A 24,019-nucleotide genomic window follows, 5' to 3' on the forward strand; every position below is an offset into this window, starting at 1 on the left:
TCGCTTGTTCTGTAGTTTGGCACTTCCAAACAAGGCTGATGAACTTGAGGAATTCAGTAAAAATGTTTTGGAATGGAAACGTATAGGGATGCTCTGCTGTTGGAAAGAATTGGTGCCTCTTTAGTCCCTGAAAAGAAAGAGGTTTTTAAGCAGGAGCTTGCAACTGTGTGCTGCTACCAAAGGAGGTAATATTACTTTTCTTGCTTTACGTGTTACTCAACTGTGACTTGTTTTGGCCAGGTATAGAGTTGCTATCTCATTGTACCTGAAAAACAGATGTCTTGCATCAACCCTATTTGCTAGGAATGGTTTATTCTGAGAATTAGAAATTCAAGGCTTTTGTTTTCTCTTCTGGATTCTTTCTGGAGAATGGTGTGGACTTGAGCATATGAGGTTTTCTTAAAGTTTGTTCAGCCTTCCTCAGAGAGGCTAGGTGGGATTCACTGGTGATGCAAAAGCAAAGGCGATGGTGTTATAGATTTCTTCACCTTTTTTGTGTAATGGCTCCATGTTGTGGAGAGGTCACATTACATTTGTTTACGGGGCGTATTTGAGAAGAATTGTCTTTTCTGCTGAGATTGAGGGTGGGGGAAAAAGGTCTGTGTAAGTTTTGAATACAACTTCCATAGTTGTGAGCAGTAAACTTCTTTGAGCCATGAAGATATCATCTAAGAAAAAAGATTTTTTTATTGTTATTATCTAAATATAATTGTTCCTAACCTTTGCTGATGTTTAAAAGTATATAGTAGTGTATTTTGTGGAATTGAATATTTTGAGCTTCGTAGAGCACTGGGGTCTCTTCATGATCAATCCATACTAATCTCCCTATTTCATTATACAATAAATTTGGACAAAATGACAGCTGTATTATTCATACTGTTGTATTAGGGATGATATTATTAATTGATTACAGAATTAACAGTGTTATCTTAAGGCTGAAACAAGACATATACAGTGTCTATTTTTGGGTATTGGAAAACAGTTCAATTTCAGTTACTAATCCAGGTGAAGATAAAAGAATGAGCTTCCTATTGAGCTGACACGAGTTCAGAATTCATTAGATTACAGACTTTCTTTCAGGCTTTACATGGGATAGTGAAGGGAGAAAACCTGCAGTAGTTTTTCTATGCCTTATTAGCTGTCCTTACTGTATAATGCAATGCAGGGAAGTACTAATTGTCAGTCATATTGATTTGTTATGGAGAGTAAAACTTTGAGGAAAGCTCAATTCTCTTTGCAGCAAATGCAGGGGGGAAAAAATGGGCTAAAAATGTTCGGTGTTTTCTAGGGATGCTACTTCTGAAAAGCAGAGATATGTTACAGAACTCATATGCAGCACTGCTTGGTAATTCTTATCTATGGTCAAGGACCTCCCATCAGGCATGAATTAATTAATATTCTAATGCAGTAATCAGATAAGGTAGTACGCTTAAATATGAAAAGTTTTAACAGAATATTTTATAATAATTACATCCAGTGTAACTTGTGAAATGGACTTAAATACTGTCACAAATACTTAGAATTTATAATTGTTAAACTGAATCCATCTTTCACAAAGTAGCATTACTGGTTCCATGGTGCATTTTAGGAATGTGAAGTTTAAACTTGTAAATTTACAACTTGTTTACTACTGTCTACCTCTGCTATTTTTACTATGAATGCTGAATATTTGTTATAGAAGTCTATTTCCATCAGAGCTTCTTAAAGCAAATGTAAAACAGCTTGCAGGCACTTAGAACTTTTCAGGAATATCCCAATAAGATTGACTAACATTCTTTAGTTTAGGCTAAAGAAAGAACGGAAGGCTGTATGCATTATTTAAGGTATTTATTTTAATACCAAATTTGAATAGTAGTATGCGAAAGAAGTTTTTTTGCTTTCTTATTTGTACTCTCAACAATTTAACAGATGCAAATATCCCTCTCTTCTGGCTTGCAGAGGATTTAGATGAGATGTGATAGAGCCCTTTTTTCCTAATAACAATAATGATAATCCCATGGTGTGAAGTTGAAATCTGATCCTTTCAGGAGGTTGTTTTTCATAGAATCATTTGGTTGCAAGATACCTTTAAGATCATTGAGTCCAGCTGTACCTGTCCACTACTAAACCATGTCTCTAAGCACCACACCCACACATTTTTTAAATACCTCCAGGGATGGTGACTCGACCACTTCCCTGGGCAGCCTGTTCTAGTGCCTGAAGACCCTTTCAGTGAAGAAATGTTTCCTAATATCCAATCTGAACGTCTCCTGGCACAACTTGAACCCATTTCCTCTTGTCCTATTGCTTGTTACTTGGGAGAAGAGTCCAACACCCGCCCTTCTACACCCTCCTTTCAGGTAGTTGCAGAGAGAGATAAGGTCTTCTCTGAGCCCCCTTTTTTCCAGGCTAAACAAGCCCAGCTCCCTCAGCCTTTCCTTATAGGAGAGATGCTCCAGTCCCCTCATCATCTTTGTAGCCCTCCTCTGGACTCTCTCTAGGAGTTCCTCATCCTTCTTGAACTGGGGAGCCCAGAACTGGACGCAGTACTCCAGATGTGGTCTCACCAGGGCAGAGTAGAGGGGGAGGATAACCTCCCTTGACCTGCTGGCCACGCTCTTCTTAATGCGCCTCAGGATGCCATTGGTTTTCTTGGCAGAAAAGGCACACTGCTGGCTCATGATCAACTGACCATATCCCACAAAAGTGAGTGTCCCGGGCTAACCTGGAGCTGCTGGGTGGGTTTGGGGAGGAGAGGTGATCAAGATGAGGACAGGGAGCTCCCAGCAGTGCCTGCCACGGAGGACAGGCTACATTGTGCATGCGCTCCTGGGGGACAGTGTAGAGCTTGGGAAAGGGCTGCGAGGCCACAGAAGTGTCCCAGGCTTGTGGAAAGGTCCAGATGGAGCTCACAGTCCATCTCTTGCGCAAGCCACGTGTCTAAGCTTTGGGCTGGAATAAAAAAAAAGTGTGGATGCTTTCAGCCCCCAGCACCTACAAATTGGGGAAAATCAAAGTATTTCTGTGTAAGAAATATCCTGATCCCCAACCTTGGCTGTGTGGAAATCCACCTGAAATGTTATGAAAGCCCTCTCTGACCTACTTTGTTTGCTGATCACATGTGAGCAGCCTCGGGAAAAATAAAGCAGCTCTTGCTTCTAGTCATTTTCCCCTTTGTCCATTAACATTTCATTTTCCTAAGATTAAGGAGAAAAAATTGAAGACCCAAACAGCCTCATGTTTCTGAATGCTTTGCAGCAGCAGAAAGAAACAAAATGAAACTACCCCTTAAATTATTGCGTTTTCAGAAAGAATCATCATCTCATATCGTACAGACGGTGTGTGCCAGGCCCTCATTAACATCCTGGGCTATTTTTAGCCCCTGTTCTTGCTGCGCATGAAATTTGGCTGTATTAAAGGAAGTACCACATTGCCTTCCCCAAACATCATTTCAGTGCACAAAATGCACTCTGACCCTTCCTGCCTTGGGTTTGAAGGCACAACTGCCTTCTCTGCAAACTAGCGACTGCTCTGCAACCACCGGGGTATTCGTTCATGGGAAAGTGGAGGAAAATCACCCGCCAGATCTCCCTCTTCCGTCATCAACTCTTTTTTTTCTTTTTTTGTCTGCCATGAAGAAACTTGTTAACCCCAAAAGAGGTGGGGACCTCCTCTTTAGACCTTGTTGAAACAGAGTCGAGGATTGTGCTGGCAGGCCAGAGAAAGTGAGGAAAACGGAAATTAAATTCTCCGTTTGCTGCTGAACTGGAGACTGGTGCCAACCCACAGCCCAGGATGCTCCTTTGATAACCTTTTGTTATTGCCAGCTGGTAAATGAATGAACTCACCAGGGAATTTTAGCATACAGCAGGAGTGCAAGCACAAGGCACCCTTCGCTTCTAGCCTGCAGTATTTGGGGTAGGTTTTACTCTGGTTTTCCTGGAGATTTCAGCCCCCAACAAAGAGCGGAGGTTGATGTGACTTCAGTCCTTTCCTCCCAAAGTAGGTGTCTAAATAGCTGAAATGGGTTACATCCTCAAAGTGCCCTACCTCCACCCTCTACAAGGGAGACCACGGATGACCTATGCAGACCCAGGCACTTCCAGATGTCTAAAATCAGAGGGGACAACATCCATGCTTCATGTCCAAGAGGTGAAGTTAGTTCTTGTAGTCCCTTCAAGTCCACTTTCGTTTGCACTTATGGCAGGGAATTTCAGGTGCCTCCACTCTGGATCAGACACAGTTTTCTTTCACTGTTTTGCTGAATTATGTAACATGAGCTCGATGTCTCTTGCAGCTAGATTCCAGGGGAATGAGTGGTAATGAGGCAGTAATTTGTGTGAGAGACAGGTCAGCTGAAGGTACCCTGCTCGGAGAAGAGGGTGGAGGTTGCTCCAATAAATCATGAATATTCATCTTGCACATCTGGTCAGTTTTGATCATTCAGCTCTTTTCAAGGCAATTTCTATCAAGCTTCATGAGTGCCTGGAACAGGTTTTGGCAATCAGAAAGCAAAGAAAAAGATTGATGTTAAAAGGAATTGACAGGCAATAGGGTTAGAGAGCCTGCCCAATTCTGATCTCGCAAATAACCAGCCTGAAATTAAGGAATTAATCCGTGAAGGTCCCTGACAATTTATGGGGTAGTGCTAAAGTCTATTCCCTGTTAATTGCCCAGAAGAAAAGAACAAACAAATGAAAACCAACCCCCAAATGCCGCAAGCAATGAGGAGCAACCTCGTGTTGTTTCCATGTAGTCAAATGACAGGCAGATTAGAAAACGCTAAGAACCCCATTCTTTGTTTCCCCGCATGATCGGCTTTGGGCTAGACACGGGACCAAAGCTCTGACGCCCAAGTGGGTTTTCAAGCTCTCGCCACCAAACACAGGTGGTGCTGAATCCAGCAACTGGGGACAGCCCAAGCTGGGACTACTGGGACTTGTGTTTTGCCTTTGGTGACACTTTTCAAACTGGTTGTGACTGTAGAAGATTAAAGGTAGGCAATAATGAATTGTAAGGCAGGCTTTTGCAGGCAGTGCACTTCGGCAATTGTTCTTTTCTTCCTAATATTTCATTTCTACCCTCTCTTGATGCACTATCCTCTTCATAAATGTAGCCCTCCACCACAAGCAGGTGATACAAGCTGAGAATGCCAAATAGGATTTAATGGCATTTTTCATGGCAGACATTGTGAAATGTTTTACAGATAACAATAGAAGGGTTTATTGCTGCTCTTTCATGTAATACATCACCATAAGGATTTCTAGAAAATTATATATGTCGGTTCAGATGAAGAAATTCTCTCTGAGGCATCATTGCATGTTAAAGCAGAGCACTTCATACAATGTAATATATTAAGTTGATGTCAGATATTTGGGGGGAACAGTGGAATATGAATGCTAACAAATACAAACATATGTCAAAAAACATACAGAAGAAAACACTGCTTAGGGTTTGTACAGTAAATTTCTTACCTATTCCTATGCTGCTTTCTTTACTTAAATTCCAATCTGGCATACCTCACCTGGGTTCAGGCAGGTTATCCATGTTTATCTTCAGGTCTGTGTTTAGTCCTTCCCTGTCCATTGAAATCCTTAAGCATATGCATAGATCTCCTGACTGAAGTCCTAGGAAGAAATTGCTATGCATTGGTCCTTAAATGAAGCAGCTGCTTTAGGAACTTTGCCATCGTAAGGCTCTCAAGTGCACAGCCATGGACCGCTCATCCAAAAAGGAATAGTTTCAGTTTCTCAAAGGATTAATTTTCTAGAGCCATTAGCAGAGTGATACTGCTTGAATTTTAAAAGAAAAAAACGGGCTTTTGAAGATACTGTCATTGATGCTTACAGATGGACACACCTCAGCATCTCAGAGGTTAAGCTAAGCATTTGGATTAAATGACCTGAACTGTAATTAAATCATGGAGTAGTCATGTTCCAGAAACCCCTCTTCTTCACCATAGTCCTCTGCTGAACTTCAGCGATGCCCACCTTGCCAGCCCAGCTCCAAGACCTCCTTATTGCACTCCTTGATGCTTCTTCCTAACTAACTGAAACTGGAAGCCTGTCTCACAGTCTCCTGCTGGCTTTCTGCCTGCTGCACACTTTGCAATGCCTTGCACTAGTTTGCCTTAGGGTTAAATGTGTCTGTCCTGGGAAATGACACTATGTTATGACATGTGGCATCTAACACAAGGCTGAAGAGACAGCCAGGATCCCTTAACCCTTTGGGAGTATGAAACCTTGTGCAATTATGTTAACATAACACAGAGGTGGTTTGGGTTCATTTTTTCAGCTAGGAAGTTTTTTTGGGTTTTTTTTAGAAGAACTAATGTGAGGGCCTTTAAGCACTGCAAGGGGGTGGGGTTGTTACCTGTGGAGGAATAAGGATAGTTTTGTGGGGTGTTTGGGCTGGAGGCAAGGCTGCTTGCCAGGCAAGGAGATTACTCTGAGGTGTGGCGATGAGGGGACAGCCAGCTCTTCTGCCTTGGGGGTGGTGACCCCATACCCCATGACACTGTTTGAGCTGGAGCTGCAGCCAGAAGGCTGTGGTTCGAGGGATGGAGGACCATTCTCAGGATCATGTCTCACCACAATCGCAACCAAAATCTCCCCCAGACAATGCGATTTGAACACGGCTGTCACCGCTAGATGAGCACTAAGCCACAGGCATTTTAATGACAATGAAAATGCTTCCCAGCATCATCGCTGTTATTTCTGCCTTTCCCTAGAGGACCTGAGACCAAACATTTGTGTAGCAGAGGAGTCAGGAGGACTTCTCCTGATCACAGCCTCGTGTGGGAGCTGGCCAAAAGCCGCCTCTAAGTACACAGCCCTTTTTCCAACACAATCCTGCTTGACAACAAATAAGTCCCCAAGCCAGCTCGGTTAGTGCTTCTCTGATCAGAGACAACTGCCATTGAGTCTTTTAACATGCAATTATTCTTTGAAAGGTCACTCTCTGAAAATGGTGCCATGAGGCTCCATGTTTATTGACTCCCTTCCCTGGGCAATTTGCTCAGTTTACATGTAATGAATAAATGCTGTTCTTGGCTGCAGCCCAGCCCAATGGGTCTGAAAGCCAAGCTGTGTCAGCTTTCTGCCGGGGCGTTATCATCAAAACTAAAGGCTGCTCCAGAAAAACCTCTTGACCTGTAGCCTAGGAATGTCTTTTTCCTGTCACATTTACATTGTGACACTTTGCCATAATCCTCTTTATCAGCATCCCCATTTCTTCTTGTTTTCAGCTGCTGCTGAACTCCATCACTCCTTGCATCTGAGTTAGATTTTGGTGCCATTTTGTCCCACTGTTAATTTTCACCTGCAGCGTAGCCCCCAACTTAGCTGTGGTGGTTCAGACCTGTCTCTAGAACTGGCTGTTGTGTCTGCTCAAGGCAATCAGGAAAGGAAAATGGGGTTTGTCATGTTAGACAGTATATCAGCCTTGTAGATGGCTGCAATCTGTAGGGTTAATTTAGCTCCAGGATGGGCAGCTGACCCACCATGGGCTGAGCAAGTGACTTAGCTTGGTCAAGTGGTGGGACTATCGTGGCAGGATGGCTTCTGATGTTTGTGCTGGCTCACCTGTAGTGGGATCATGGACCTCACAGCAATGAAATGTGAATGTAACCGCTTTACAGATCTAGGGCTGGAAAGGATTGTTATGATCTTGTGACTGAATGGTGCAGATGGGGTTTCCACAGCAAGGCTTGCACCTGGGGAGCATCCCAAGACTGGAGAAGAGCTACACTGTGCCTACACAGAAAGTCACTGAGGATCTGAGAGCCCAAAGTGTGGCCCATTTGACCTGATAGCCATCGAGCCTGAATGGGAAGTGCAACCACCACTACATAGGGAAACTTCATGAATTGTGGTAGGGCTTTCACTTAGGTTGCAACCTGAGTGAGGATGAGTGCATCATGCAGAAAGAAACCCTCTGTCTCTCTCTGGCTAGGAAGATCTCTGTTTATATTCAGACTTCTCAGCATTTGGGTCTGTGCTGTTTGGAATTTCTGTCTATGCACAGCAATGGACCCTCTAGGATGTACACCCCCGTGGTGCTTCTGTGCTGGCTTCAATGGCCTGGACACGTGCATGGCCGGTGACTCGGCTCTGGTTCCTCCAGGTTTCCAGCTGAGAGAAGAAGAGCAATCAGGAGGCATGGGTGAGATGCAATCCAGCACAGACAGTATGATTAAGTGCTCACCCTCAATACACTAAGGACATATCTCATGCAGAAATGTTTTTTCAACATGCCTTCTCAGTGTATACATAACTACCCGTTAACATATGTCAGTCCTGCTTAACAGGCTCTAGGGCCGGTGAGTTTGCCATAACCCACAGCCTGGCTGTCAACATCAGCCGGTACAGATGTACACTGCTGGAGGGCCCAGGTTTAATCTCTGCCGGTTTGCAGTGCGAGAGTTATCACATGTAATCGCTGTACAACAGCAACAACAATTTACAGGCTGTCAGGAATGCAGCCAGTCCTCCTCAGACCCGGGGCTGTCCCTGTCTTTTGCCAATCCAGCAGAGGAGCTGCATGCAGGCTTACCCAGGGGATATTGGATAAATCTCCTTGGCAGTTCTCACACTGGTCACACTGTTCAGTGAATATTTATGCTCTTTTTTTGCAGTCCCAGTTAAGTATTTCTTTGCTAAAACCCTGGAAGTGACAGAGCAGGGGCTGGGACGTGCTGAAGTTCAACCCTTTCTGCCTACTGAAATCCCTTTCCAAGGACACATGTCACAAGAAAACGCTGCCCAGAGGTGGCAACAATATATTTCTGCTTCACTTGGGAATCTCCTAGCTAATTTTTTTTACTGTTTGGCATTTCTTTGAGTAATCAAGGTAGCCCTGAGACTGTCACTCCTCTGGATATCTTCTTCCACATCTCAATAAGGCAAAAGCACACGCATCACCTGAAGCTCATTTTGAGTAATGATCCCTTTCAGTATCAGCTGCTACTTTTAAAGATGTTATCAGCCCTAAAAGGCCTCACTGCATTATTATTTTACGTTAGTATATTATACTCTTAATCATTTATGTTACTGTAGTTCCCAGAGACCTTTCTGTGGATCAGAACCCTACTGTGGAAGGAGTGGTAGCACCTTGTAACCTACTGTCACCGTCAGAAGCCAGAGAGAAACCCGTATCCTGAAATAGGAGACATCTGATGGAGTTATGAATGGGCCTAATATTTCTGTGCAAGATCCTGGTTTAATTCTCAAAGCTGAGGGAGGGATTCACATCGATTTTGGCTGCTGTTGGACTGAACAACTCTAGAACTGGTGGCATCCAGTTCTGTGGTCCAGCCATTTGCCACAGTTTATTAGGAGAGACCCAGACTGATCCCTGCAGGTGTATCCAGTGCTCCTGCTGTGAAAGGCAGAGGCAAAGACGTAGGGCTTGCCTGCATTTCTCCCGTGCTCACGCACCGATGAGCCTAGCAGAGCCTCAGTGGAGCCTCGCTGTCTCATGCCCTAAAACCATCTCAGCCTAAAAGTCAATATTAGTAGATTTTTAGAGAATGGTCTTAAAGTCATCAAAGGCTTCAAGCCGGCTGCCTCACAGCTGTTATCTTCAATAGTTGAAGCAGGGATTGTAACATAAAGGAAGCTTCTGTATAGGTTGTGCTTGCCCCTCTGGATTCAGCCAGAACACGTAGGAGATGTAGCACCCTCCCCACAGTCTGCTGGCCAGGCAGTCTGGTCTGAAAAGAAAGATCCTTTCCAGACTTGTTTCATACAAGACAGTGTTTGCCTTACTTTTTAAAGTGGTCTCCCTTAGTAGCGAAAGGAAGAATATCAGAGTTTCTTGAACTCAAGCCAACAAGACCTGACTGGCAGTGAAGTGAGGCTTGCTATGCAGACATCCAGTCTGCAGCAATAAGGAAAGTGCTTTTAAGATCACCCGAAAACTCTGCCCCAAATCTCACATTTGCATTTGAATAAGTTTATTTCTTTGTCTAAAATCTCTGATTTTTCAGCCTGCACCACATGGATGTTGAAGCAGTTCATCACTGTTGCCATGAAAGTTCAAAGCCATTTGTCTTCAATAAGGTTACTTGATGCAATTTCTAACAGCAAGGACCCCTCAGTCCTGGGGCTTTCTACAAGATTAAGTGATGTATTCAGATAGGCAATGTCTCAGGAGGATTTTCAGTACCTGGAAGATATAAAGCTCATTCTAGTCGAAGGACAGCAGGCTTTGCAATTGGGGTTTCCCAATTGCACTCCCACTAAGGTTTGTTAGGCTCTATTTTGGAACCTGGCATCTGTTTGCGAAAGTACTGCAATAACAGCCATCTCTGCCATGAATGTTTAGTCCTCATCCTTCTCTTGAAGATGGTCACTGCCTGCTAATCCTTCACACACATGTTCTGGAGGGGCAGAGCCCAAAGGGGGATAAAAAAGCTAAGGATTAGTCTATTGCCTTTGTGGAGAGAGAAAGAATGAGTGATCATAGTCCTAACCAAGGGCATGAGGTATAGGTTTAATCTGATATTCTGCCAAAGATTTTTGGGTGGTTTTCAGCAAATACTCTCTGACTTTGGTGGGAGGCATACAAGTGCAAGACAGCAAAAATGTCAGGTGCCAGGGCTTGGAGGAACCACTAGCAGCTGCAGGTAGCTGGGTACCCACCAAAACCAGAGGAGCTGTGGGGCAGGAGGGGAGCTGGGTGTCTTCATTCACTACGCAGCATCGGGGCCATCCTCATGCAGACCTGCAGTGCCAAGGGCTGATCCTCTCATCCGTACTGAAGGCTCCCAACAGAGGAGAGACCCTTTTGCCGGGTGGAAGGTGCCTATGTGAAGTGTCACATCTCTGCACAGAGCCTCAGCTCGCCGCTGGTTTGCTACTCTCAGGAGGTTTGATCATTTTCCTGACAGCCCCTGCTGCGACCTCACTCTGAGTGGTTTCCATTGAGTAATATTTTTGTCTGGAGGTTGAGTTCTGCCCTCAGTGGTATGTGTACGCCTTTGGAGCCTGCAGGCACTGCCCCATGCTACCCTGCTGTGAAACCTCCTCGTTTTCTGCAGGGTCGTATCTCTGCAGAAGATGAATCATCTTTTTTTGTGGATAGTTTGCGTGATGATACGTGTGGCAGAGTACAATCTTTGTTTTCCACCCTTTGCCCAGCCAGTGTGAGCATGCAGATTTAACTGGATTAAAACAATAAAAAGGATTAAAAACTTATGCTTGTGTCTGAACAGTTCACAAGCTGCAGCTCCTCCATGTGAGAAGGTGTTTCTGATGCAGCTGAGCAGAAGAGCATCTCTCTGTCTGTTCTGATGAACCCTTCTCTGATCAAGGTGATTTTCAGGTGTGTTATGAGCAGAAAAGCAGGCCCATCACCTATACGACAGTACTGTCAATCAGGCTTCATTCCTCTGGTGCCCAAAAGAGAGAACCATGCAGCAGTACCCCGCAATTTACTGTAAACCATTCATTTTGTTATAACCCTTTCATTGTCCAGAATTTACCATCTCTCCTTTCTTCAGCAGCTTACTGGCCAGTATTCACAAAGGGTGGTATGAAATGTAGGATGTGATATCCAAGTCCAGTGGGAAGAGAACTACTGCCCTACTTCTCAGCCAGCCCTCCGGCTGGCACTGGCACAGCAAGATCCTTTGTCATCTTCAAGATGATGAGACTCAGGATGCTTCAGCTGATTTATAAGGAGCCATGGATATATGATGTGAGCTTAATTCATAATGGGATTGAGCTGAAAGCACTAATGCTGTTTTACTGCAGATCTGACATTAGCATTCACACCGTGCCTGATGGATAGTGCAGAAGAACCAAAGTAGGTTTTCTAGTGGGTCTGGTAGCTATCCATCTGGCTCAGCCTGATGAAATTATTGCTGCAATTTACTAATCTAGGCACAAGAAAATCCATCCATGAACACAGATATGTAAAAACTCTAAGAAGAAAAGAATTCTATTTTGTCTATGTAAAAAAAAACAACAAACCAACCAAAACAAAGAGGGAACACTGCTCTCAGGTAGGTAGGGAAACAGAATTTTGCAACACCTGTATAGCGATTTTACAAGACCTCATTTTCTCCTGCACCAAAATAAGGGTACTTCCTTACTTCACCAAGTTCTTCACATTTTTTGAAGGAGTTTGGAGTGACTGGGTATAATACATTATAAAGATGCAAAATATTAGAGCACAAAATGAATTCTAGAAGCCCCAAATTCAGCCCAAATCTGTTAAGCCAAGCTACAACTGCCTTTCAGCCATGAGTAGAGAGCTGTAAAAAGCACTATGTTGTGGGCACTGAAAAAGTGCATGTAAACTGAATTTCATTGTTGATCCAACTTGCCAGCATTTTAGGATTTATGTCTCATCATGCAGAATATTCGCTTCACCTCTGCTTTATGGCAGTGAAGAGCTGCTCATAGGCTTTGAATTATGATGGCATTAGAATATCTTCCATGGCAGAAAGTCCTTAAATATACCCTTAAACATTTCAGTTTTATGTTGAGATGCTTATGAAGGCTGGATTTAGGTACCCGTATCTCCTTTCTCCCCAAAATGTGTCCTCCTTTTCTGTACTGGGAGTCTTACTGGGCAGATTTTCATCAGTACTCCAATGTATCCGGATTCCTGAAATCCTTGTTGGATCTGGGGCTTTGCAGGTGTGCAGAAATCCAAGTGAGGAGGTTTCCTGGTTGGCTGCAAAGAGCAGTGAGAAAGATTTGAGCAATGGCACCCAAGAGGCAGAGCGAGAGGAGGCAAGCTGCCCCATGGGCTCTGCAAGCCGGAGGGGGAAGCCCGGGTTGAGAGCTTGGGAGCGGGCTGAGAAGGGTGGCCACCAGATGAGGACTGGGAAGGCAATAGAAAGGCTGAACTTTTCATGTGGTCATGAGAAAACTGTGGGAGAAGGACATGTGGGATGTGAGGAGGTCCATGTGGGGGAGGTCAGATTTCTGTTGTGCCTCCTGCCCCATCAAAACCAGCAAATAAGGAGGCTGGCAAGGGATGGAAATGACCATCCTGGAGCAGTACTGCTGTCACACTCATCCTGCCAGAAATACACTGGTCTTCTGGCAAGGGGTATGCCCAAAATACCAACCGTGCATTCTTCATTTCAGTAGATATTTCATGGACAAAAGGTGCCAACTAGCAAGAAGTAAATAGTCTGAAACAAGTGAATACCCAAGGAACATCCCTTCCCCGAGAACTGGTTGTGATCAGACAGCAAAAGCGGCATTACATTAGGTCTCCACCACAGTGTACAAAGAGCTTAGTAAGCTTAAGCTAGAGGAACTGTTTATATTGGGGTTTTATTGCTTTTGCTTTGTTTTAATTCAGCAGCAGAATATTTGCCGGAGGAGCTGGAGAAGCCAGTTAGAGTCCACAAAAATGCCAATGATTTATTTATTGCCATCATTTAGGGAAAGGGCAGCAGTTGCTGGTTCTGAATATTTAACATCACAGGAAAAAAGCAAGTGGCTCTGAAGCCTGCGTGATCCAGTGAAGCGCTGCAAACCAACATGCCCCTCTGGCCCCTGAAATTTGGAGGTGGGAGAGCCATAAAGGTGTGCCCCAGCACATAACCTTACGGGGACTGAGACTTCTTCAGACCTCAGCTTGCATGGCCTGTTGAAGAGATCCTGGCTCCTCTATGAAAGCCCAGGTAAGGAGGCGAGGTGCATCTGCAACTCAGAAGACATTTCCTGCGTAGCATTCATCTCAGGAAAATTGTGATTCGTTTTACTTCACACATTGTTTATAATAATTCCCAGGAGAGCAGCAGGTGGGAGAGATTAGAATCAGAGCTTTTCTCTACCCAAAGCTGGCTACAGCGAGATGCTTTTTGAAACACTGAAGAACTATTCTTAGCTTGCTTCCCCCCTTCCTAGGTTTTCCAAGGGACTCAAGCAAACATCCTCAATCTCTCCAGCTACTAACTGACATGACCTACCAGATGTTTCTCAAAAAAACATTTAGGAGCATCCAGGCCACAGCCACACATGGGCAGAAGGGAAACAGGAAAAGACAATTTCCCAAGTTTCTCGTCCATCACACTCACTGCAGAGTCCCCTCCTTCAACGCGTCGCCTGCCGCCGTGGGATTTCACTGCTGTTGGTCGCTATGGAGGAAACGTGCATGACTGCAAGATGGGACTGAGCATTGGGAGATGGCCAGCACCTGCCTCTGACTCTCCCCGAGGAGCCATCCAAGGGAGAAGTTCTTAGAGAAACCCCTTTCTTCTTGTCACCATCACCACCTGCAAAACACCCTCAGCTGAATGAAAGGGACCATATTCACCCCCCAAGTGTATGGGGAAAAAAAAAAAAAAAAAAGGTTATTTTTAAAGGAAAGCATTTCATATCTCCTAGCCAATTTGCAAAGAGATATTCCAGATGCATTGTTTTAAATCGATATTTAGCAGTACACGGTGTGGGTTGAAGTGGCACAGAATTCAATACCAAGATCAGTGCACAACTTAGGACCTTCCTGATACTTTATTTTCTGAAAATCTTTTTTTGAATGCTTAAGGAAATAGCAGCTAAAAAAGGTGAATGTCCCGATGACTGGCTATGGTTATATCCATCCTGGAGCCAGACCATCTAGCAAGCCTCTCACTGCCCATCATGATATGAGAGTGAGATTTAACCATGCTCACAGTGACCACCCACTAGCTGTCATCCCCAATTTAAGGCAGGGTGAGGCTTCCCAGGCCCAGGCTCAGCGGAGGTCATGAATTTTTATTCTGAATCTTTCATTGTCTGGATGGTGAAGGTTGCTGCCTCAGAAGCCGAAGGGAGATCTGAAACTGCAAGCTACCTGGGGCTTGGTTGTGACCACAGTGTAAGAGTCAAATCACTATTGCTAGTATGGAAACCTGGGTGCTCTTGTCCCCTAGTGGAATACTTTACCTTTTACCATGCACAGGGGCCTCCTTAATACCAGGCAGTTAGGCAGACAATGAAGGAAACACATTTGCTCATAGCATGCTCATACCACACATTTCTATGAGCTATCCTGGGCACACTTTCCAGGAGAAACTGTTGTTTCCAGTGTTGCTGGAGGGCGACAATAAATTGATTAGCCTCTTTAAAATTTCTCATAAAATTGTATTAACAAAACAGTAAATACGTTACACAGAGACCGTAACCACAGGATGTTTACATAATGCCCACTGTGGACCAGTACTAAATACCATAAAAGACCTGAGACCCCCCCGAAAAGTCCGCAAGTTCTGGCTCTCACAAGGCAGCTAGAGCACCATAGTTTCTCCTCCTGCTCTTCCTCACATTTCAGCTTCGGTGTTGTGAACTTTGCTGGTGGTTATTGCAATTCCTATCGCTAGGCTTCCGTTGTCGGAAAAAAGCTGAGCCAGGGAAGTGTTCAGCACAAGGCAATCCCCGTCAGAAATGACAGAGTCAACACACTCCAGTACCGACCTGGGGGTCGCCTCCCACTTAAGGCGCCTCTGGTTCCTGTTGAGCTCGAGCCGGTAGGTGAAGTTGTCGGCTTGGGTCGGTGTGCCGATCAGCATCATTGTAGCGAAGAACTGGGGGTGGCCTTCATACTTCTCCTGCTTCCTGAGGACCAGCAAAAACTGGTGGCCAAGGCAAGAGTGCATGATGATCCAGTCTGTGGGTGCGGGCAGGTGCATGTCCGTGGCCAGGAAGACAATCTCTGCCCCCTGAAGGATGTTGATGCGGTGGGTCTGCCTCAGGTGGGACACCACCACCTCCAGGTGCCCTTCCCATGGGCAGGAGAAGAGCGGACACGTGCAGGGAACCAGCTGGGGGTCATGGACTGCTTCGTGGTGATGGCAGGGAGGAAGGACACCTTGCTCCACGGACGTCTGTGCAGCTGCACAGCGGGTCGGTGCATACTACAAGAAGAGAAAGATTACACGTGGTAGCAGGTGGACCAGGAACCGGTGCAGATACGCAAGGTATAGACCCTGCAGGCACCAGCCACCTAATACTCCACCTAAAACAGCACCGGTGGGAACCCCAGGAGCTCAGTGCTGCTCAAATCAGGCTGAGATCAGGGGCAATCCAGGCCTGGATCTGCACAGCAAAAGGTGCTGACAGTTGCATTGTTTTCCAAGAGGAGAGAGAAACAATTTGAGCCGTGATAAGTCACTTCAAATGAAAGTGATGTATGTGTTTAAAGAGCAATTTCATTAGTTTGGGGGGAAAAATCTGATTAAAAAAAAAAAAGCCCAACAAAGCAAGGACAGCATGGGGTACTTTATATAGTTAAGGCTCTTGCAGCTCAGAACAAGGAAATGAAATATGTATGGCTTTATTAGTCTTTAATGAAACACACTGACAAATACAGGCGTTTCTCCTGAAACAATATGCTTTATAACACCCATAATTTGTGAAATAAAAGTCAGTTTTTATCGTATATGATGCATTTAGTTTTTTTGGTCAATGTATTTGTGCTTAATTGATGTGCTTACCTTCATAAATCTTAAATGGCTTTCAAAGGTGGATGGATGGCAAATTAAGGACATTTTTATACTAAAGTGAATTTGGATTAAGATAGGGCAGCAAGCTGAAAAGGCAGCAGCTCTTGCAGAATAATTCCATGTGAGGACTAGGAAGCAAACTGTTCTGCCTCTGTCAAGGGGATGTTGTTGAAGAGAAATGAGTAAGTCTTATTCAACCAAAAGTGTATCCACATGTAATGCTATTCAGGAAGAGTAATGGCTCTCCACAATAACTCTGTGGGTAGATAAACCCTAAGGCACAGGCATGCCAGTCATGATTCATCCTACCCAATTTTAAGCATTTACTTCAGCCACCCGAGGTGGAAACCTGATTACCTTGGACTGCCTCTGCAGTCAATAGAGAGAGACAGCTCTTCCCAGTGGTGGATCCAGATCTTAGCTGGAGTAATTCACCGGCTGCCGCCAGAATGACTAAGGCTGAGATTCAATCTGTCTAGCTGTACCTAAATTTTAGATGCTTATACGTGGGAGGACAATGTCTCCCTCTGAACTCCTTTGGAGATGCTTATAAGGAGTAGAAGAATTAAGAGTACATATATACCTACGTACATTTTGTTTTAATGTATGTTTTAGGAAGAGTCACATAATTGCCCAAATACTGCCCCTCATCTGCTCATTTTAACATATGTACCCAAAGTTACAGGAATGACAGTATGGTTCTAAGATCCAACTGTTGTTCTCCTCCATGCCACATCCAGGTCATAGCAGATCTGGGCTTTTTTCAGCTATTTTTCAGCAGAGAACTGTTTTAACCAGGGGCAACCACAGTCCCGTATAATAGGTGCCAGATAGGTTGCAAATACTGCATTGCCTCATCTCTCTACAGATACCATGATGCCTTTCATTACAGCCATGATGTGAGAGTAAGCGTTCTTACCGCGTACAATCTTTCCCCCCAAAACTTGCGCCTAAGCTTTCGAGGATCTTCCAGAAATCAATCTCTTGGGTCAACCGTCCCAGCTCCCAGATGACCGGGGCTTCCTTGCCAACTGGGATGACAAAGTCCTGGATCTTCATTCAGGATTTTTATTTTGTCAGTAGCTGCCAAAGGATGTGATGGGCAGAGCAGGGTTGTGATTGCTGCTGCTGTGTAATGCATGGTTCTTCCTTCCCGAGACACTGGGTGTCAAAGGAAGATGTTTCTTCTTCCTCTGACACTTGATATGAAGAATAATTGAGTATTTAAGCCCTATTATTGAACCCTGCAGCTTTTTCTTGGGAGAATTATTATTTCAATAGTACTGTTCTACTTTTTCCTTCCTCATTTTTTATTTGTTTTGCTGTATAAAATTCAAGAATATAAACTTTCCAACAAGATAATGAATTGAGGTCAGATAAATGACTATCATTGTCTGGGAAATAAAACAGGTCATTATAAACTAATCGAGGTTTGTGGCTTTAGCTGCCTGCTTATCGTGGTGGGATTGCTGGAGAGGACTGGTTCACGCTTAATTCTACATTAATTTTTGCATCTCATTAGGATGAAAGTTATGGTTAATTTAAACTCTTTTGGTGAAGGAGGCTACTGCAATGGCAGATCATAAAAGCCTTTTAAAAAATCCCTGAAATGCTAATTGCCTCATAAAATGAATTCTAATCTCCCAATCTAATACAGTGGGTGTGAGCAATTACTTTCTCTCACCAAACTGTTAATGCAACATTAGTGATTATACTAATTAAAACTAATGAACTCATTCTCACACGCTGATAAAACTCTCAACCACTCGACAAGTTCCAGCCTTCTATCTGTTTTATTTAACTCCTCTTTAGGAAGATGAATCTTAAATTAACCTCTTGAATAACATTCAAAATTGGGTTTTGAAATGTGAAGCTTTATAGACTGTGTATAATTCCTCTCTAAAGATTACCAGAGTCAGAGAAACCATTTCCACTGAGGATGTAATTGAATTTAGAAATGCATTCTCCTAATTTGATAAGCATGGAGAGCAATGGTAGCTCATCCATCTAAGCTGTATCCAAGGTAAGAAAATACAAGTATCTCCAAAAGTCACTTAATGACAAGCACGTTTTCATGGCTCAGAAACTGGAAAAATAAATTACAATGAGCTATTTATTCAATGTATCTTTCTTCTTTCCTTCATTTGTGATTGTGTGTGTGTGTGTGTGTGCGCGCGTTCAAATATTTGAGAATTCCCTTTCACATCCTAAATTTTTGAAACATTCCAGTGAATCACTTCAGCAAAGGATTTCGGGTCTGACTTTGTCCAGTTCAGGTTTATTGAAAATTCTGGAAATCCAGCACAGACTACATGATCTATTTTTATTCTCTGACTAGGGGAGAATCATCTTCAAAAGCTGCTTTCTGAATTACTCAACATTCCTGTTTCTAAATTCTAAATTTTGTAATATTTTGAAAGTAATGTTTAAAAAATCCCTGTCTCTGTGAAAAAAGTCCCACAGAAAAACATTATTTTACTTTTACTTTTGAGGTATGAGTGTAACTGTTGGGGTGCCTGTGCCCTTGTTGGTCTCTCATATGGCTGTGAAAGGAACCTCTAAAATTGAAATGCAAAATGGGCATAAAATGGTCACCTTGAGTGCATTTAAATGCTTGAATAAATATTTATGAACATTTTTTTTCCATGTTTAATCGGCTCCAGTATTTACTTTCCCTCATTTATTGCCCGATTACCTAATAAAATTAGGTTTATTATATTGTTATGTCAGTCCAGTATTACTCTCAATTATCTTTTAGCCTGTTGGCCAATTTCAGTCAAATTTAACTGTGTGATAGAAGTCTCAAAGGCTTTAATTTTCAATTGGTTTTGCAAGAAGGGGCAGCAAGGTAGAGAAGTATGACCCTTTCACGTCTCCAGAGAGGAACAGCTTGCCATGCAGGCAATATTACATTGTCAGATAGGAGAGAACCTAAACAACTGCAGTTTGATCCAAAATGTATTACAGACACCAGAGAACCCACATGAGACAACGTCTTTATGAACAGGAGAAAAGGCTTAGGCAGAGTGCTCCTCATTAGAAGCAAGATAATCCCACCATGAGACACCTAACCGCAGGAAACCAGGCTCTGCTGCTCGCAGAAAAATTTCTTTTTAATGATGCAGCTTATTACAGTGCAATTCTCTTTAAGAACAAGTCATTTGGCAAAGAGCAAATTGTAAATGGTGCTTTTCTTGTGGGGTAAAAAAAAAAAAAAGTTATATTTGAACCTGGAACACAGGGCTTCTGGGTTCTGCCCCAGCCTTTCTACAGAGTTTCTGCTAAAAATGCAGCAAGCCGCTCTAGGTGTGACTCATCTGTTCTGACTTTGATGTCTGAGGAGTAGGTGGCTAACTCTGAAGAACATCAGCTCCTTTTAAAGCCCATGCAGTGCCCCAGAGTGCAATTCACTTTACCCCAAGAGATGCCAAAGGAATCTCTCCCCCCAGACACCGCTCTCTACATGCAGCCAGGACCAAACTCATCCTTGGGGCAGACCCGCAGAGGTTTCTAGACAAGGAGCAGAAGGGTGGCCCTATTTCAGTCAGGAGAGAGTGGTACCACTATGGGCTTCTCCTGCAGCACTGGAGACAATGCAGTCAGTGAAGAGAGGAATGGATGGCTGTTCACACGAGGGTGTAAATCCCTGTCTCCCTACCACCATTACACCCCCAGTGACCAGTGACTTGACAGAAAATCCAGGGGAAGGTCAAAGGGTAGATGCAAGAGGTAGAGATCTCCAAGATGTCCAAGAGGTAGAGAAGACACAAGCATATGTCAGTGTGCTCTGGCAGCCCAGAAGGCCAACCGTACTCTGGGCTGCATCAGGAGAAGCGTGGCCAGCAGGTCAAGGGAGGTGACTCTGCCCCTCTGCTCTGCTCTGGTGAGACCTCACCTGGAGTACTGCGTCCAGCTCTGGAGCCCTCAGCACAAGAAGGACATGGACCTGTTGGAGAGGGTCCAGAGAAGGCCTACAAAAATGATCCAAGGGCTGGAGCACCTCTCCTATGAGGACAGGCTGAGAGAGCTGGGGTTGTTCAGCCTGGAGAAGAGAAGGCTGCGGGGAGACCTGATTGCAGCCTTTCAGTACTTAAAGGGAGCCTATAGGAAAGATGGGGAAAATATTTTTAGCAGGGACAGCTACACCACCATCCCTCAAGCCCTGCTTCTCTGCTGCACATTGGCACAGCTTCAAACAGGAGAGCAAAGGTGGCTGCTGTCCTGAGTGGCCAAATGCCTTGCAATTAAAGTCCTGACTTGCAAAAGGAGAATTTGCTCGCTGCAAACCCCTCAGGGTGAGGGAGGGTTGAATCTAGTCCTCCCACCCCATGGGAGAGGACCCAGACCCTGATGACCTGAAGCAAAAGTGGGGTGAGTAGCACCGCCACGTTGTAGAAGAATAAAAGCTGCTCAGGTCTTCAGGGTGAAAGTTAAATGTCACCTTTTTGCACTTCCCAGTGTTCCCCACTGTTATACTGGGAGCCTGGATGCCTCATTGATACTTTTACTTACAGTAATGCACATAATGTGCAAAACTCCAGCCTTTTAGTTGCCCATGAACAGCGCAGCGTGTGCTGAGGAGAACATCCCAAGGAGTGAGGCCAAGGACTTCTTGGCTGTCCAGTCAATAAGCGTTTCTGACAGCAAAGCTGATGCTGTGAATAATCACCCTTTTCCAGACACCTCACCTCTACACAAACTGCATTTCACCCAGTGATCACGCACAACTTTGCAAACACTCGTTAATTCACCTGTGGGCCGGGCTATTTGCTTGGGGGAGTCAACAGTGTAGTCTGACAGCCACCACAGCAGCGCTTCTGAGCAGGGTCACGCAGAAAACAGCAGAGATGAAAATAAAGCCATCAGACACGCCAGCCAGCCCAAACTAGCAGTGAGTGTTCCCTCTCTACCCGGGGTCAGCTTTAGCCCACCCCGAGGCACTGCAACCTAATCTTCCTCCCGAGAGGGAACCCCTATCTGCTCCTTCTGCAGATCCAAACTCTTTCCTCCTCAGCCAGAGCTTTTTTGGCTGGATTAGAGGAGAATTGGTAGGAGCCGTGCATGCTCAGGGCAGCTGTCACCTTCGGCGGGAGCCAGGGGTTGAGGGGGGCCGTGCTCACACCCCCTGCTACCAAACCCACTACCCGTGCTAAGGCTGCGTCCTGCTACGCCTGACCCCACGCTGAGACCTGGTTTCCTATCCTGTGTAACTCCCTAAGACTGGTGTTGCTTGGGATAACACCTGATTCAGGCTGACTTTAAAATAGACATTAAATTATATACACAGTTACGCACACACCTATTTAAATATAGACTCATACCACTCGCAGGTTTAAAATGTTTCTGAGAGGGGAAAAAATGCAGTGGGGAAAACCACATAGTTTTGTCCAGCTGAAACCATTCTGGTACCTTTTTTATTTTAAAAAGTTCTCTGTGGGTGAGACTTGGGGGATGGAAGCCCATGCGTTTTGACTATGAGCTTATTTTTGCTTTCCTTGTGAAAATAGTCCCAAATTTGAGACTGCATGTTTTTTTTAAAAACTGGCTCTAGGAGCTCATTTTATCCTGGATTCTTCTGTGAGGCTCATTGCTGTGGCTGTGTCTGTCTGTGCATCCTAGGCGTCTGTCAGCTGATACCTATGATGCTGAGCGAAGGTACAATGGCAGCATTATTCACCAGTTTAGGGTCAAGGAATTTAGGCACAGAGGGATTAATGATCCAAATGTATTGACCATATTTTGCTGCCCAGTTTATATCACACAACACCTGATTTTTCGTGGTAGCATTGCCTCATAGAGCACTTGATATTTTCAAAACCCAGCCTCCATTAACCTCAGATGCAGCTACAAGTGATCAAACTAGCCACAAATCATGTCTAAGGCTTTAGGTTGAGCAACTCAGGAGCAGAGATCATCTGGCTGGAAGCTATCCATGAACAGCTTGCTGTAAATGACTCTCCAGTATCATACAGGGCTTTCCAGGCAGAGGCATGAATGGAGCCCAGCTCTCCAGGGCAACATGGTCTTCCTCCCAGCTACAGGACCTCCTTGCTAACCTGCCATCACTTATCTCCTCCATCACCCTATGTGTGACAAGGGACAACAAGGGATGCAGTCACCCTGCAGGTAGGTGAGCAACCTGGAAACGTCCCATGAGAACTTGGTGGATCTAGGGCTTTGACCTAAAGATTTCTGCAGGCAAGGAGGGACCTGGGCCTGCAGCTTTGGGATGCTTTGAGTGAGAGCTCCATGACGGCTTTCAGGGTTTCTGTTGAAACAAACTGGCTTTTTCTTTGCCAGTGAAATGTGCCATTTATTCGGCTTTCTTACTGTCTTCCTCCTCTTCCCTAGCTTCTCAGGGTCTGATTGCTGCTTCTCATCTCTATGGAAAATGCTTCCAATAATTTTCTAATTCTCAGCTTCTTTCTGCCTCATAAAAGCTTTGCCACCCACAAACATCCACCTCCACGTTACTTACACCCACCACACAGGGACGGATGCTCAAAAGAACTATAAAGGTGACATGAAGAAACTAGTGAGTCTTTTAATCCTGGTCTTCGTTTAATTTCTCTTCTGCTATTTTTTAGTATGCTAATGAGATTTTGTAAATCTCTCAGATGAAAGAAAAGAGAAGGAAGGGGAAAAAAAAAAAAACCCACCCTCAAACTATTTTGTCAAAAGCTGTACTTCCATATCTGAAATTAAGAAGTCCAAGCCAGGGCTCATGTTGGGGATTTATTTAAAATTTTAATTACACAAAATCCTGTTCATTATGAATGCATCGGTTGAATTTCTTAAGTACTGAATATTAGCTGCAGCTTTGGCAGTGGAAGGATTTGTTTTCCCTACTATCAAATGGCAGCGAGAGGACAACTTCAAGCTCATTTTGCTAATCTCACTTTGCAACATGATCAGGCGTGACTTGGTGACACAGCGCACGGGATGTGTTAATGGCTGTCCTCGTGCTAATTACACACCTCGGAGTGCGCAGAGAAAATGCCGCTTTAGTACATGTCCGCGCTGTAGCACCCATTTCTTTGTACCAGAGGACCCTGAATTTTAGATGAAGCCACTCATTTTTGGAGGTATTTTGGAAAAAAGAAATTTGGTTTTGCGGTAGATGTAGCAAAAATATGTAACAGCATTTTAAATGTATCCCAGATGGAAAGAAAGACATAATTCTCAAATTAAAACTCCCTGCTTACTTTTCAAAAATCAGCATTTTCAACACAAACTGTCATGCAGTCTTGAAGTGCAAGCAAAAAATACCAAGAAGCTTGACATTCTTCGTTATATTGAAAAAAATGTAATTATAATGAAATATAAACAGGATCCATACTAAAGCATTTCAGTCTCCTAGATGCTTTCTGAGAGAGATCTAGGCATAAGACACCAGCAGGGTGGAGCAAGGTCATGCTCTCCAGCTCTACTGCTTTAAAACCAAACTTGCCGAACCATTCCCAGCCCATGTGGGACGACACCAAATCTTCTTGTCTTTCAGACTGAAGGGAGATGCAGCACCTCGCTGGCCCTCAGCCAAAGCTGCAAACGGGTCATGGACACCCAGATAAATGATCCCCGTTTATCTGC

At 44.3% G+C, this 24,019-nt stretch overlaps 1 protein-coding gene across 1 annotated transcript in view; it reads right to left on the reverse strand.

The window, feature by feature from the left end:
- Positions 1-15,247: 15,247 nt before the first annotated feature.
- The window catches only part of SIAH3 (siah E3 ubiquitin protein ligase family member 3), a 48,598-nt gene continuing 39,826 nt past the window's right edge, over positions 15,248-24,019 (reverse strand). Inside the window, exon 2 of the mRNA XM_009644776.2 lies at positions 15,248-15,841. Within this exon, the coding sequence (XP_009643071.1) occupies positions 15,248-15,841 (594 nt within the window). The remainder of the gene's footprint in view (positions 15,842-24,019) is intronic.

The sequence above is a fragment of the Egretta garzetta genome, unplaced genomic scaffold, assembly GCF_000687185.1.
Source record: "Egretta garzetta isolate BGI_Z169 unplaced genomic scaffold, ASM68718v1 scaffold268, whole genome shotgun sequence".
Classification (NCBI taxonomy): Eukaryota; Metazoa; Chordata; class Aves; order Pelecaniformes; family Ardeidae; genus Egretta; species Egretta garzetta.